General features: G+C 54.9%; 1 protein-coding gene across 11 annotated transcripts in view; it reads left to right on the forward strand.

Moving 5' to 3' along the window:
• The window catches only part of RGS12 (regulator of G protein signaling 12), a 149,432-nt gene that overhangs the window by 113,304 nt on the left and 20,205 nt on the right, over window positions 1-15,923 (forward strand). For 10 of the 11 annotated variants that reach the window (XM_063808595.1, XM_009447270.5, XM_009447272.4 and 7 more), the window contains 5 exons: window positions 9,388-9,557; window positions 10,068-10,160; window positions 11,842-11,985; window positions 12,739-12,918; window positions 13,214-13,367. In XM_063808595.1, the coding sequence (XP_063664665.1) occupies window positions 9,388-9,557; window positions 10,068-10,160; window positions 11,842-11,985; window positions 12,739-12,918; window positions 13,214-13,367 (741 nt within the window). The remainder of the gene's footprint in view (window positions 1-9,387; window positions 9,558-10,067; window positions 10,161-11,841; window positions 11,986-12,738; window positions 12,919-13,213; window positions 13,368-15,923) is intronic. The other variant, XM_063808597.1, reaches the window with a different exon arrangement.

The following is a 15,923-nucleotide window of genomic DNA, read 5'->3' on the forward strand; positions in this document are numbered from 1 at the left end:
AGAATACAGCTGAACAGTACGTCAGGAAATCATCAGAGGGTGCTAAAGTTGTGGACTCAGGCTTGATGCGAAGCAAGACACTTACAGAGCCTCAGGGTAGTTCTGCACGAAGCTTATTATCACCAGGGAACCCTAGAAACGACAGCGGACAAATCTGGTGCCCCAGCCACATGATGAGAGCCAGCGTCACCCACCCTGCAGTAAACTGACACCACGTGCCTCCTCAGAGGAGGTCCCGGAGGGACACCGCATGGCTTCCAGGGCATTCCAGCCAGTCACAAAGAAACATCAGCCAAGCCCAAACTGAGGGGCAGTCTTAAAAATAACCAGCCTCTGTCAGGGTTGGAACCACAGAGAGGCTGGGGAACATTCCAGATGGAAGGAGACTGCAGACACACAGCAGCAGCCACCCTGAGTTCCACCCTGCTCTGGGGAAAAGAGCTGGAAAGGACAGGATTGATGAAGCTGGAAGATGGCTTGTTAAATTTCCTGATTTTGATGTCGGTACTTGGTTATGAAAGAGAATGTCCACCTTCTTAGGAAATCTACACTGACGTGTTCAGGGGCAAAGAGGCATGCTGTCTCCAACTTAATCTCAGATAGTCTGGAAAAAGGTTGCGTGTGTGCAGGTGTGAACGTGTTTAGAGGAAGGGAGAATGGGCGGAAGGGAGAGGGACGGGATGATACAGCAAGCAGGAAGAATGCGGACATTTGGTGAATCTGGGCAAATGGATATGGGAGTCCCTTTTATTATTCTTATAATTTTTCTGCAAGTTTGAAATTATTTCAAAATAAAAAGTTGCCCCCCCAAAAGGGATGGCACACATTGTCTAGGAGAGGGCTGGTTTGGGTGTGAACAAAGGTTTCCTGTGGCATCTCGGTGCTCGTATGTCCCGGCTCCCCCATAAGCACATTTAGCTGCACTGATAGTGCCTACATCTGGGCTTCGGCCACTTGCCCATCTTCATTCTCCTGGCCCTTACAACAGCCCTGCAAGCCTCTGCCAGCCGCAGATGGACACGGGGACTGAGGCCCATGGGACTGTGGGGCCCCGCCGAGGTGACCGGCCAGAAAGGAGTGCGGGGCTCAGAGCCTGCACCCACGCCTCCTGCCTGGGCCGCCCTGTGAGTGGGGGAGAAGGGCTTCCTGTGCCTCAGAAACTGGAGGCCAAGAAGCACATGATGGAAGGGTGGGCCGAGTGAGGCCAAGCCCTGCCTTCTACAGCCTTTCCAGGACTTTTTTCTTGGAAAATGTGGAGCTTGATTGGATGCCTTTGTAGTGGAGCTGCCATCAAGTTAGAGCTGCTTGTGTGGCAGTGTCCATCCGGGAGTCAGTAGATGGGGTCAGCAAACAGCGCCTTCAGCCAAACCCTGCCACCACCAGCTTTGTGTAATGAAGTGTCAGTGGGATGGCCATGCCCATTCCTGCAGTTGCTGTTGGAGGCCGCTTCTGTCCTAACTGCAGAGAGTGCAGTGTCCTAGAAAAATGGAGACTGTGTGTCACCCGCCCTCTCCAGGGAACTTTGCTGGGCCTCACCTGTGGTGTTAGCGGATGTTTCCTAACCCTTGAACCAAGACCCAGGAGATCCTCTCAGAGATGAGGCCCTGCTCGGCCTGGGGGCAGGAGCAACAGGGGTGGGTGTGGCACCCCACCTCGGAAAGGGACCACCCCATGTGGTGGGCAGGCCGCCTCTAGGATGCCCACAGGTTGTTCAGAAACGTCTGTGAGTTGGCATATTTTGCTTGATTGTAAAAATGTTCCTTATGGTTCACAGGTGGTCCAGTTTGGTATAGTTGCTTATTTCCTAACTAAATACATATTCCTGATAACACGCTGTTTGAGTGATCACCTGCTTATAAAAAGATAGGTTTTATATTTATGGGACTAAAAAATTTTTAATTTAAGTTACATGTGGAAAGAAGAGTTAAAAACTATACAAAAAGCCTACAAGTACTTTTTTTTCCTTTGCCACTGCTTGTTTAATAAAGCACAAATTGCTGAAGTGGAGTAGCGTGTTGGGAGGCCGGGGTTCCATCTGCAGTGTTTATGCCACGTGCAGTCACCTAGCTGTGCTCGGCCCGCCTTCAATAATTCAGGCTCCGTGGCGGCAGCAGCTGAGGGGCTGCTGTGAATTATGCATGCGTCTTCGGCAAGGCTTCGTGCGACGTCTCCTGTTGGCTTCCCATCCGTGAGCCTGCGTGCAGGCAGGGCAGAGCCGTCTTTGTCAGCCGTGTGCTGGGATCGCGGGAGAAACTGCAATAATTGGCCTCCTGGGAGTGTGAGCTCAGGAGCAATGTCCCCGTGTGGGACCCAGGCCTTTGCTCGGGGCCGCCCGGGCTCTGCCGGCTGACCCTGGTATGGACTCAGAGGGGTGGTTTGCAGTGCATGGTTGGAAGTATTTGGTTAAGTGGCATCACAGTGGCTCTTATCAGCTCTACCCAGGTAAAGTCCCTTGTCCCCATCTGCGTACCTTGTCGCGTTGTCAGGGGCACACTGACTTGTGTGGTCTTCAGGTATGTTTGCCGCAGTGGGATTGTGTCGGGGATGAGGGGCCCATAGGGGTGCCTGTGCAGTGACGTGTTTCGTGATCTGACTTGGAGTTATGACTTAAAGAGTCAGAGTGTTTGAGGTTACGGTTTGGATGAGATAATAATGGGCCCAGGCCGTGTGTTACAGAACTAACTGCAAACTTTTCATCTTACGGTATTAACATTTGTAACGTAACCTACATGTTTGACCCACCAATATATACATGGCGGCTTTTCCAATTAGCAGCAAATCTAAACAGACTTTAAACTCTTTTTCACCAGGAAAGCATTTCTTTGACTCAGATGGGTCAGTTGAAAGAAAAAATCCCACAACAATACCGTAATCTGGACCGTGTTCTCTAAGGTGGTGTTGGGATGTGGGCTGTGTTTTGTGGATCTCTTTTCTTCTTTGGCTTAGATCACAAATGTGGGTTTGACTCACATGTTCAGCACCAGAGAATCAGGCAAGCCACTGCAAGCAGGCCAGTGAGTTACAGACGTGGTGGCATCCCTCCCGCGTTCTGGCCTTGGAGCTGGGGTCGGAATGGTGGCTTGTGCAAGGAATTTTATTTTAGGTGAGTGCTGCTCAGGGTTCAAGGTCAGGCCTTCTGTGACTGTGCACTATCTTCCACGTGACGAGAACAACTCCAGAGCACATGAAAGTGCTGTGAATTGTGAAATCCATAATTGAAAGTGAGTGTTAGAGAGCAGACGACTTTCCGTGTGTGTTGAGCCACGTAGCAAAGAAAAATGGTGCTCAGGGGGCTCTGCCTCGCATCTGGCTCTGCTGTGTTCCTCTGCAAGTCACCTGCATGAATTTTGTCCAAATGGAATCGTAAAAATTCACCAGGAGAGCTTATGATTGCAAGAATTCCGGGTGGACGTTTTCCGGTAGCCAATTTTTGAAAAACGTGTGTGTTGCTGGAGATTCCACTGTCCTTTGCGAATCGCTGGACTCAGTGCCTGGACTCAGGAGGGTCCATGTGCCCAGCAGGTCCCGTCTGTGCCCTCAGGAAGCTGAGGAGCTGGGTCATGAGTTTTCTGTCCTGATCCTTAGGCAGGGGTGGCATGGGCAGCCGGGGCTGTGGCCCAGAGGCTTCTCTTTCCGGCTCCTCCAGGTAATGTGTCTGCTTCCTCTACTCTCCAGGCTCCTGTGCTTGAGTTGAGGCCCCCGCTTGCTGTGGCCTCACACTGGGAGGAATTACTGGAGCACAATTCCTATGTCAGCAGAAAGCTACAAAATGAGATTGTGTGAAGGGGGCGTGGCTCTCACCCCCAGCAGTGCTGGGAGCAATTGGCAAGGTGACGCCTCCTGTCTTTGCAATACCAGAGAAGAGCATGGACTGCAACCTCTTTCCCTTCCTTGGAAATGGTTTATTTGCAGCTAAAGCAACTCTCACTTGAGTGGGTCCTGGAGCCTGGGCAGGCCCAGGAGAGGGTCTGGCACCCATACCGCCCCCAAGCCATGCCTGCATCTGCTCTCTGCCGTGCTCCTCTGTACCCGAGGCTGTGCTCTCTCAGGAGGGTCTGCCATGTGGGTTCCTGTACACAGCATCTGCCTCTGCAGGACCCCAAGGGCAGGAGCAGGAGCACACTGGGGAGGGAATGCAGATTCCCTGGGCGGGCACACCCGGCACAGGGGAGCCGAGCACACCAGACAGGTCATCATTTGCTGTTTAAAATACAATCATGTTTCTTTCTTGATTAGACTTTTAAAGAGTCAATTATTGATTTGTGAGTCTTAGAAAATAATTAGTATCTGCCAAAACTTTTGAACATGATGTTAGTCAATACACCAGTCATCTTTCACTCAAAATGTATATCAGTCACCATTCATTCATTCCACAAATACACCAGTGTGGGAATGGGGAGAGCAGCCTTGTGGGTAGCTGGTCCCATTGCTGAGGGAGGCGGCAAGGCCTAGGGAGTGGCCAGGGAACAGGGGAGGTGGGCCCGGGGGCTGGTGTGGGACTTCCACATGGTACCAGGGAGAGGCCCATCTCCCCTCCACAGCAAGGGAGGCAGACGGTTCATGTCACCGTGCTTGTGTGTTGGAATTGAAACACCTTTTGTTTGAGGAGCAAAAGCGTCAGCACCCATGGGGGGTTGAGCTGTGCCAGCCACAGCGTGCAGTGGGGCAGCCTCCTTTCTGCCTCCCCTGTCTTCCCGTCCTGGTTCTTCCCAGGGCCCCTCAGCTGGGCCTCGCCTAGGCAGCCTCCAGGCCACCCTTCAGGCAGCCAGAGGGACCCTGCAGTCTCTTGCTCATCACTGTCCCCCAGGGTGAACTTCGTGCTGCTCTGTGCTGGCTCCCTGCTCTGCCCAGCTCAGCGTGGCTTGTCCTGTCATGGAAGTTCTCCCTTGCTCCCTGGAGGCCAGTTAACTTCTGTTTCTCCCTCAGTTCTCAGCTAGCCTTTATTGTCTCAGGAAAAAAAGCTGGAGGAAAAATGTCATGGTGCTCATAATGCAGAAACTTCATTCATGAGGATTGCCTCATTTGTCAGCATAAAATATAGCAAGGTTAGCAACACTGCTGCCTCGAATTCTGGGCTCAAGCCATCCTCTGGAATAGCTGGGACCACAGGTGCCTGCTACCCTGCCCAGCTAATTTTTAAATTTATTTTCATTTTCTGTAGAGATAGGGTCTCACTGTGTTGCCCAGGCTGGTCTTAAACTCTTGGCCTCAAGTGATCATCCAGCCTGCATGATCTTATTTTTTAAATAGGTAGTATGTGCCCATGCACTGGAATGTACACAGAACAGGATCGGCCCCCGAGGCTGTTTCTGGTGCAGGGCGTGCCATTGTGTGTTCTGTGCCTGGGGGGGCTGTCCAGCCAGCTCTGGTCTTCCGTCTCCCAGCACCGGGCGGGAGGTCCTACAGCTTCACCGTGGCTGATGAACGAAGTGCACCCCGGCAGCAGTAGCCGGCTCTGGGCATTTATACTTCATGTTTGATCAATATAATCAGAGGGGTTGATCTGCGTTTGCTCCTCCCAGCAGTGCAGAAGGTGCCTCTTGGCTCAGACTTCACTGCCATCGTGATCTTGGCCAGGAGGATGGCTACAAACAGCCTGAGGCTTAGGCTCATAGCTGGCGTTCTGTGATGAGGCCAGTGAACCTACGAGTGTCCGGGGGCCTCCTCCTACTTGGTGGCCGCCTGTACCCTTCTGTTTTCCTTTTGGCTTGTTGATGGTTTTCTTCTTGGCGTTTAGGTGCTCTGATGTAGAAAAGGGAGCCAGCCCGCCACCTGTGTGATGTGTGGCCGGTGCCCCACAGTTTCCTGTCCAGGGACTTGGCTGATGGTGCTTTTCCCTACTGAGATTTGCGCCTCTGTGCCGTGCGCTGTATCAGTGTTGCCTTCGTGGCTCTGGGCTTCGTGTCTTCCTTCCGGAGGCTTGCCTCACTCCAGTGTTTTAAAAGATCATCCCACATTTTCTTCTGGTATTTCTCTAATTTACACTTAAATCTTTGATTCCTTGGGATTTGTTTCGGTGTGTGCTGGAAGGAAGAGATCCGACTAGATAGTTTTTCACAGGCCATCTTCCCCGTGCACCCCACTCACTGCCCTGACCGTGACTTAGACACTCAGGGTTTGTTTCTGTACTCTGTTGTGTCCTGCAGGTGACACCGATGCTGTCCCCTGCGTGTTCGGGATTGTGGTCTGTGTGTGTTCTCGTGTTAGGCTGGCCTGGCCCTGCGTGTTCGGGATTGTGGTCTGTGTGTGTTCTCGTGTTAGGCCTGTCTGGCTCTGCGTGTTCGGGATTGTGGTCTGTGTGTGTTCTCGTGTTAGGCCTGTCTGGCCCTGCGTGTTCGGGATTGTGGTCTGTGTGTGTTCTCGTGTTAGGCTGGCCTGGCCCTGCGTGTTCGGGATTGTGGTCTGTGTGTGTTCTCGTGTTAGGCTGGCCTGGCCCTGCGTGTTCGGGATTGTGGTCTGTGTGTGTTCTCGTGTTAGGCTGGCCTGGCCCTGCGTGTTCGGGATTGTGGTCTGTGTGTGTTCTCGTGTTAGGCCTGTCTGGCTCTGCGTGTTCGGGATTGTGGTCTGTGTGTGTTCTCGTGTTAGGCCTGTCTGGCCCTGCGTGTTCGGGATTGTGGTCTGTGTGTGTTCTCGTGTTAGGCTGGCCTGGCCCTGCGTGTTCGGGATTGTGGTCTGTGTGTGTTCTCGTGTTAGGCTGGCCTGCTCTGGCGTCTTGCTCGTCTTGTTTGTTCCCCTCATTTCTGCTTAGCTTTCCATGGGAGCTTTCACGCTCCACTTGTGTGGTTCTAACAAGACACCCATAGGCAAGTATCGGCGTGATATGTCCATTTAGGGAGAATTCCTGTCTGTGATGTTTTGCTCCTCAGTTCCCTGGTGACAGGATATTAGGCAAGCACAAAGAGTCAGCCCACTCCAAGGACCCCTGCCCCAGAGAGAGTGAGTGTGCAAGTTGAGTGTGTGTGTGAGAGTTTCACACCTGGCTTACATGCAGAACGGGGCACTTGCCACATGGGGAGGAGTCTTGGATGTTGGGATTCTTTGAGGGAGCCTCACATGGCCCCTGTCCTTCTGTCCTTGGCCCCAGCCCTCCTGGCTTGGCCGCCCTGTCCTGAGTGTGAGCGCTGGTGCGCATCTTCTTGCAGTGCGTGCCGCCCCTTCCACCGCAGCTCGGAGTCAGGGCTTCCGTGTGAGCCCCAGCCGCAGGCCTCTGAGACTTCAGTGCGTGCTGGCGGCCACCGCGGTCACACATTTGATCTATAACAGATCAACAGCATGGTGGATTCAAGGAAACATTACCACTGTGTTTCTGATCCTATCCCAGAACTTCCTTTCGGTCTTCTTTTAATTTTTTTCTATAGCAGTTTACATTATTTGATTATTCTTTAACATTTTCTTTTTTAATCTAAATGCTCTTCGCACTTTGAATGACTCCTGCCGAGCGTAGCCTCTGGCTGCCATGCTGACCATGAGGGACACTGTTGGATCAAATCCCTGGTTTGGTCTCCTGGGCTCTAGGGCTCCACTTTTCTCTGGATTAGCGGGGCCCACACTGTAGCCTCCTTGGAAGCCTCCTGCCAGGCCTCTGCCTGTCGCCTACAGCACGTCTGCAGACTGGGCTGAATCCATAAGGTTTAGTGTCGCTTCTGCCCCTGAGAGGAGTTGATGCTGCCTCACTGACCCCCTTCCTGGTCTCTTTGTACCTCTGGTCCCTTGCTGCTAACAAGATGTGTTCTATTTGCTGGCCTGGAGCTGGAGCCCATCAACTCGTCCGCTGGGATCAGTCCTGTGGCCTTGACTTTACAGCAGTGCCAGCCTGGGCGGCTTATCCTGCGCACCGTGCCACAGGAGGCTGGTGAAGGGGCAGGAGGGGAACATAGCGTATTTTATTATGCTGCTGAGAACATTCTGGGAGGCTGCTCTGTCAGTCAGCTGCACTCCATAAAGCTGCGGCAGAAACCCAAGCCCAAAGCCCAGGGCATCCTAACAACACAGGTTTAGTGGCCACCTTGTCACACGTCATCTGTGGTCAGCAGGGCATGGCTCAGCTGCAGGCTAAGGACAGCCCGTGTGGGACACCCTGTGCTCACAGAGGAGACATATGTGCTCCAGCATGGTGGGCAGCGGTCCCTGAAGCTGGGCTCACACTGGCCCACATCCCTTCTTGGGCTCAGGCCAGGCCGCCCACTCTGGGACAGGGGCGCCCCCACACTGCTCGCGTCAGGAGGGACGGGGGCGCCCCCACACTGCTCGCGTCAGGAGGGACGGGGGCGCCCCCACACTGCTCGCGTCAGGAGGGACGGGGGCGCCCCCCACACTGCTCGCGTCAGGAGGGACGGGGGCGCCCCCACACTGCTCGCGTCAGGAGGGACGGGGGCGCCCCCACACTGCTCGCGTCAGGAGGGACGGGGGCGCCCCCACACTGCTCGCGTCAGGAGGGACGGGGGCGCCCCCACACTGCTCGCGTCAGGAGGGACGGGGGCGCCCCCACACTGCTCGCGTCAGGAGGGACGGGGGTGCCCCCACACTGCTCGCATCCAGTGGACAAGGGTGATGAACGGGGATTTCCTGGGGACCTCCCTTCTCTTTATTCGAGAGCTCAGGAGATACTGGGAACCAAAGGCCACTGAGGGCCATTTTGCAGACACGTCAGGCAGGATCCGGTGTCCTGGGATGCGTGCTGTGCCATATCCCACATCGGGTCTCCTGTAAATGAGCCGCCGAGCCGACATGCGTGGCTGAGGGCTTAGCTCTGGACACTGTGCCTGAGAGTTTCGTGTTGAGAAGGAGCCCACATGCAGAGCAGTGTGCAGTCACGGGTGTGTGGGCTTTGCATCCGGAAGGTGAGCCTCGTGCCCCCTTCGACTGTGCACGCTCCTGAGGGCACCGTGGGTCAGGACGTAACTCACGTGGCATACACGGCGCCCTGCGCCCAGCTGCTTTCGCTCTAGCAAGCCTGTTTGGGAAACATCTTGTTGCCATGATGGTCTTAGTGCTCTGTGTGCACATGCTCCTGTGTAAGGTTAGTTGCTTTTCCTGTTCAACCCTGTGGCTGTAGTTTGTTGTTGCTTGGGCGAGTGTGCACGTGTGAGCATATGAGTGTGCGTGCAAGGGTGCTGTGTGGGCCTGCACATGTGAACATGTGTGTGTGCTCGTGCACACACATGTGCAGCCGCTCAAGGTTGGGGTCTGTGTTTTGTTCCCTGCTCCATCCCTGTGTGTAGAATGCACTGGCAGGTGGTAGGTGTGCTGTGCATAGTTGTTGACTGAATGGGTGTTGGGGGGGACAGAGCTTGCTGCGTGTCCCAGGGTCTCCTGTGGGCGGGCAGAGCACTCACTGGGCCGGGGCGGAGGGCAGGGGTGCAGGTGCTGTCTGTGCTGGTCCCGCAGAGTTGACGGGCGCCGACCTGAAGGACTGCGTCAGCAACAACAGCCTGAGCAGCAATGCCAGCCTCCCCAGCGTGCAGAGCTGCCGGCGCCTGCGTGAGAGGAGGGTCGCCAGCTGGGCCGTGTCCTTTGAGCGCCTGCTGCAGGACCCCGTCGGTGTCCGCTACTTCTCTGTGAGTAGGGAAGGGCCCAGGACCAGCGGAGCGGTCTGTGCTCTGCAGAGACTACCGAGCAGGATCTGTGGGCCGCCCTAGAGACAGCGGCACCCTGCGGGCCCTGAGCAGCCCCGTGGCAGGGGTCTCCCCTCCCTGGACCGCCACCCTCTCAAGAGCTCAGAGGAGGGTGGGTTGAATCCTGCCCCTGATTCTGCCCCCAGGGAGCGTCCCTGGCCCTCCCGCTCTCTACTGGGGTCTCTCTGCAGCCCGCAGCACTGGAGCTTCCTATCTGCGTTAAGAAGCCAGGTGCCTGTTGCCAGCTCTTCAAAGAGATGTTTTGCTTTTGGGGAAACAGCTGGAAGCAGCAGTGCGGTTCCCTAAAGTGCTGGGCAGCGATGGGGTTTCTCTCTCCAGGCCCTCGGGCAGCTCACTGAGCAGCCAGTGACCCCGTGGTTTCTGTAGAAGGGGAAGTAGGAAAAAGGAGGACTCTGTGTCAATGTTAATAAATGGTGTCTTTGTCTTTCTTAGGATTTTCTAAGGAAAGAATTCAGTGAAGAAAACATTTTATTCTGGCAGGCCTGTGAATATTTTAATCATGTTCCTGCACATGACAAAAAGGAGGTAAGTCCACGCTTGGGAAGTGGGGGCTGTGTGAGAGTGGCGTGTGAGAGAGTGGTGTGTGAGAGAGACGCATGTGAGAGGGGCGTGTGAGAGAGGTGTGTGAGAGGGTTGTGTGAGGGCGTGAGGGGCGTGTGAGAGGGCCGTGTGTGAGAGGGCCGCGTGTGTGAGGGGCGTGTGCGAGGGCCGCGTGTGTGAGAGGTTTGTGAGAGGGGCGTGTGAGAGGGCTGTGTGTGTGAGGGGCGTGTGAGGGGCGTGTGAGGGGGGCGTGTGAGAGGGCTGCGTGTGTGAGAGGGTTGTGTGAGGGGCGTGTGAGGGGTGTGTGAGGGGCATGAGGGGCGTGTGAGAGGGTGGTGTGTGAGGGGCGTGTGAGAGGGCCGCGTGTGTGAGGGGCGTGTGAGGGGCGTGTGAGAGGGCTGCGTGTGTGAGGGGCGTGTGAGGGGCGTGTGAGAGGTCGCGTGTGAGGGGTGTGAGGGGCGTGTGAGAGGGTGGCGTGTGAGAGGGCAGCGTGTGTATGAGGGGCGTGTGTGTGAGGGGCGTGTGAGGGGCGTGTGAGGGGCGTGTGTGGGGCGTGTGAGAGATCGCGTGTGAGGGGCGTGAGAGGGGCATGTGAGAGGGTGGCGTGTGAGAGGGCCGCGTGTGAGAGGGTGGCGTGTGAGAGTGGCGTGTGTGAGGGGGTGTGAGAGGGGCGTGTGAGAGGGCCGCGTGTGAGAGGGCCACGTGTGTGAGGGGGGGTGAGAGGGGCATGTGAGAGGTGTGTGTGAGGGGCGTGAGAGGGGCGTGTGAGAGGGCCGCGTGTGTGTGAGGGGCGTGTGTGATAGGGCGGCATGTGAGAGGGCAGCGTATGTGTGAGAGGGCCGCGTGTGTGTGAGGGGCGTGTGTGATAGGGCGGCATGTGAGAGGGCAGCGTATGTGTGAGAGGGCCGCGTGGCCTCATTGGAGGCTGGCTCGGTGCAGGGAGCATCTAGAGCAGTTGGAAAGTGGATGATAAAATATTTTCACATGGCTTGAAAAAAATCATTTCTTTTTCAGAATAAATTTTTAAATATACATGATATTTAATTTTGCCTAAACCTGGTTTGTATAACGCCCTCAGCCACAGCTTTCACAGCAGATGGGGTGTCTTTCAGTGTGCTGGAATTCTGAGGAAGGAACGTGTATTTAGGGGAATTTGAAAGCAAATTGGAGGCAGGAGGGCATCCCAGGCCGTGGTTTCACAGCTCCTCCTGTGCCTCGTGGGAGGTGCAGGAGAAGCCTGGGAGAGACGCCTTGGCCTGGCCCGGCCTGGCTGCTGTTTCCTCAGTTGGCCTGTGGCCTGGCTTCCAGGCTTCGGGGCTGCTTTCGTCTGCTCGCAATGCTCAGAGGGCGCTGCTCTCCTGCACTCCCACCTTGCCAAGACCAGGTGTGTGTCGACACACGGCAGTATTGCCCCTGCGCAGCTGCTGCTGGGCTAGCATCGCCCGGGTCTTTGGGACACTTTAAGTATCCGTTTAAACAATCGTAGAGGAGCCCGCGCAGTGCTGCTGCATTCTGGCCACACTTTTATTTATTTATTCAAGCAAGAGGTATTTACTGGGGCCCGTGAGAACACATCTGTAGAGCCCGGGGGTGTCGGGCCTTGGCAGGCAGCAGGACTGCGGGGAGAGGAAGCCTTGCCGGGCTGCTCAGGTGCCTTTCCTGTCAGCTTTCCTACAGGGCCCGGGAGATTTTCAGTAAGTTTCTCTGCAGCAAAGCCACCACCCCGGTCAACATCGACAGCCAGGCCCAGCTAGCAGACGATGTGCTCCGCGCACCTCACCCAGATATGTTCAAGGAGCAGCAGCTCCAGGTAACCGCAGGCTGTGGGAGCTTGTGGGGAGTCCAGGCTAGGGCTCGGGGTATAGGGTCCACCTTCAAAGAACACGTGGTATCAGGCAGGCCAGTGGATCGAGAGCATCACAGACGCAGGTAGAGAAACGCAGACAGAAAGCGGGGCTTTCAGTAGTGCCATGAAATAAGTCCCGAACCACCGCGTGTCTGTCTGCAATGAGCCGGCTGTTCACGCTGGCTCATGTTTCGATCCTGTGCGTGTGTGGAATCACACCTGTCTGGGGGATGGCGCATCTGCGTTTGAAGTTTTGCATCGTAGGACAGTGCTGTGGTCATGGGCATTAGGCCCCAGGCTATTCGAGACGTGCCTGTGCATGTCGCTGCGGCACGTGGGTCACGTTCACAGAAGCATAGGGTGGCATTTTCAAAGCAGTCTACTGTAAGATTTCTAGTCGCTTTTGGTTTTAATCTTATTTAACAAAATAAAAGTTCTCTGGAGTCTGCTCGTGTTGATGGCTTCTGTAAGTCGTCAGGATTCACTTAATTTTAAGAGTGATAAAGGCTGGTTCGTTATGAGAAAGAAGACTCAGATATAGAGGCACACTGGAAATAACTCTTAAGTACCCTCGGGGCTGGCGGGGGAAAATGGACTGAAACGATGTCCTTTCAGCACAGGGCCAGTGGTTGCCTACAGGTCGCCAAGCAGCCTTGCGCCTGAGGCTGCATGTCTGGGTCCCTCCTGTGACTGTCCCACCTTACATCTTCTCCCCAGATCTTCAATCTCATGAAGTTTGATAGCTACACTCGCTTTCTGAAGTCCCCGCTGTACCAGGAATGCATCCTGGCGGAAGTGGAGGGCCGCGCACTGCCGGACTCGCAGCAGGTCCCCAGCAGCCCGGCTTCCAAGCACAGCCTCGGTTCAGACCACTCCAGTGTGTCCACGCCAAAAAAGGTGACCTCCCCGAGGCTGGCCTCACGCCCCTGTGGGTTGTGTGTCATCAGCTGAGAGCTGTTCTGTGGGGAGTGAAAAGAGGCCCTGTCGGCGTCTTCACCAGTGGTGGGTGACGCTCCATGCTGGAAAGTTCCAGCTGCTGTCTGGAGTCCTGTCAGGGCCACACCATGACCTGTAGAAGTGATACCATCCCATAGAGTGCTTGTGTTTACAGCTCAGTATTGCCTCCTTTGCACTTAATGTAATAGTAAAATAACTCCACATTGTTTTAACCAAGGTTTCCATTTGATGACAGTTAAGTGGAAAATCAAAATCCGGCCGATCCCTGAATGAAGAGCTGGGGGATGAGGAGAGCGAGAAGAAGCGGAAAGGCGCGTTTTTCTCGTGGTCACGGACCAGGAGCACCGGGAGGTCCCAGAAGAAGAGGGAGCACGGGGACCACGCAGACGGTTTGTGGGGTGGCTCCTGGGCTGTGGTGTCCAGGCCAGGCAGCCGCGTCCCCGTCCTGGCGTCGCTCTGGTGGTTGGCGGTGACCTTGGGCCATGTGTGCAGTGAGAGGCCCTGTTGGCGGGTGGAGGAAGCTTCTCTGAATGAATAAGGAATGCCGCTGTGTCTGGGGACACGACCTGTCAGCCAGCCAGAGGGCAGCAGGGCTGCTCCAGAATCTTCCAGAGAAAAGGGCTCAATACATTTCAGCCCATGCCTACCTCAGGCCTACCCCACATAGTGGCGGCTGAACATCTGTGTCCTCTCCTGCTTTTCACTATCCAAGTAATAGGTGTTTTTGGTAGAAAATTTGGAAAATACAATCAAGTAAAAATAGGAACACACAAATGTGCTATTGGGTGTCTCCCCCAATGGCAGCTTGGTTCTCTGCCAGGGCTTTTTCCTAGGTAGATGTCAGGGTCCATGTGCCTTTTACACGTATGTGGTTTTTTAAAATGTAGTAGCATAGTTGGAGTAGTGAGCATTTTTCAAGTTAAGATTGGTATTGGATATTGGGGGCTGCCCATTCTGGATGCTCTGTCCCTTTTTTCTTTGCACATCTGAGACTTCCTGTAACAAAAGTTAGGCAGAGAGACGGCTCCCAGGGCACCAGGGGGTGGGGCTGCAGGGCCCTTGGCGGCTCCTAGCCGAGCTCCAGACACCAGCCGGGTGGTGTTGGCGGGTGGCAAGGCAGAGGGCATGGAGATGCCCATGCTGAATGCTGGCGAAGATGAGGCTGTTCTGTACCAGGTGCTGAAAAGCACATAGGGGAGAACTGGGAAGATTTTCTTCTCTAGAGATTTTTGGGAAAGGGATTAGTTTTCAGGAATGAGTGTCCTGCCTGAAGGCAGGGGACTGGCACTTAGCCTGTGGTCTCCAAGTTTAAATCAGGCAGTGAGGTGATTGCGCTAGCACCAGCCGGCATGGCCCTGGTGGAGGCAGGTGAGCAGGGTGCTCTGCGCTCCGTGGCTGCGGCTCCTGTGTATGCCCTGCAGTGCCAAGCATTTGTGCGTGGCTGCTCCCCGCCTGCAGGGGGAAGCGTTGTTCCCGGGGCGCTGAAGGACGCGCTGGTGAGGGCTTGACGTGGGCAGCCCTGAGCTTCTGGCCATGCTGTGAGGTGCTCTTCTCCGAGCAAAGGCAGCTGAGAGTTGTAGAGTTCACCTTTGTCGGAGGCCACCTGGGAGATGGACACTATGTTATTAGGTGGGGCCAGGCCTCCCGAGTACCTGGGAGATGGGAGTGTTCGCTTCAGACAGTCCATCCACTCGTGCCCATCCCCATACCTGGCAGATCTGCAAAGGGCTTTGAAAACCTTGATAGAGCCAGGCATGGGAGCTCACGCCTGTAATCCCAGCACTTTGGGAGGCCGAGGCAGGCGGATTGCCTGAGCTCAGGAGTTGGTGACCAGCCTGGGCAACATGGTAAGGCTCTACTAAAAATACAAAAAAAAAAAAAAAAAAAAAAGTAGGGGCCAGGCACGGTGGCTCATGCCTGTAATCCCATCACTTTGGGAGGCTGAGGTGGGCAGATCAACTGAGGTCAGAAGTTCGAGACCAGCCTGGCCAACATGATGAAACCCCGTCTCTACTAAAAATACAAAACTTAGCCAGATGTGATGGCACATGCCTGTAATCCCAGCTACTCAGGAGGCTGAGACAGGAGAATTAGTTGAACCCGGGAGGTGGAGGTTGCAGTGAGCTGAGATTGTGCCATTGAACTCCAGCCTGGGCAACAGAGCGAGACTCCGTCTCAAAAAAACAAAAAAAAAATTAGCTGGGTGTGATGGTGGGTACTTTCAGTCCTAGTTACTCGGGAGGCTGAGGCAGGAGAATCGCTTGAACCCGGGAGGCAGAGGTTGCAGTGAGCCGAGAACTACACTCCAGTTTGTGTGACAGAACAAGACTGTCTCAAAATAAATAAATAAATAAATAAATGAAAGCAAACCTTGATAGCAGTGGCACCTGGTGGCTCATGCCTTTAAATCCCAGCGCTTTGGCGGGGGGGCGAGGTGTGAGGATCGTTTGAGTCTAGGAGTTCAATACCAGCCTGGGCAACACAGCAAGACACTCATCTCTACAAAAAAAAATTAAAAATTAGCCAAGTGTGGTGGCGCACCTGTTGCCCTAGCTACTGGGGAGGCTGAGGTGGGAAGAAAATTGCTTGGGTCCTGGAGTTGGAGGCTGCAGTGAGCTATGATTGTGCCACTGTACTCCAGCCTGGGGGACACAGCGACACTCTGTCTCTAAAAAACACAAAGCCAACCAAAAAATAAAACCCAGACTGCAGGCACCCCCAGAAGTAACACATTCTGATCTTGGCCCAGGATGTGGCCTGGGCATCTGTTCCTGTGGAAGGTGACTGCAGTCTGCAGGCCAGTGGGTCTGGGAGCTGCCTTCCCCTCTCTCCTCAGGCCCCAGAGCCCATGTGCAGCGGTGTGGTTTGGGAGCAGGTGCTGTTTGAAAAGTCCTGTGTCCGAATTTTCATGATTTGTAGGTTAGCCTAAGAATATAGTTAGTTGA

The sequence above is a fragment of the Pan troglodytes genome, chromosome 3 (assembly GCF_028858775.2).
Source record: "Pan troglodytes isolate AG18354 chromosome 3, NHGRI_mPanTro3-v2.0_pri, whole genome shotgun sequence".
NCBI lineage: Eukaryota > Metazoa > Chordata > Mammalia > Primates > Hominidae > Pan > Pan troglodytes.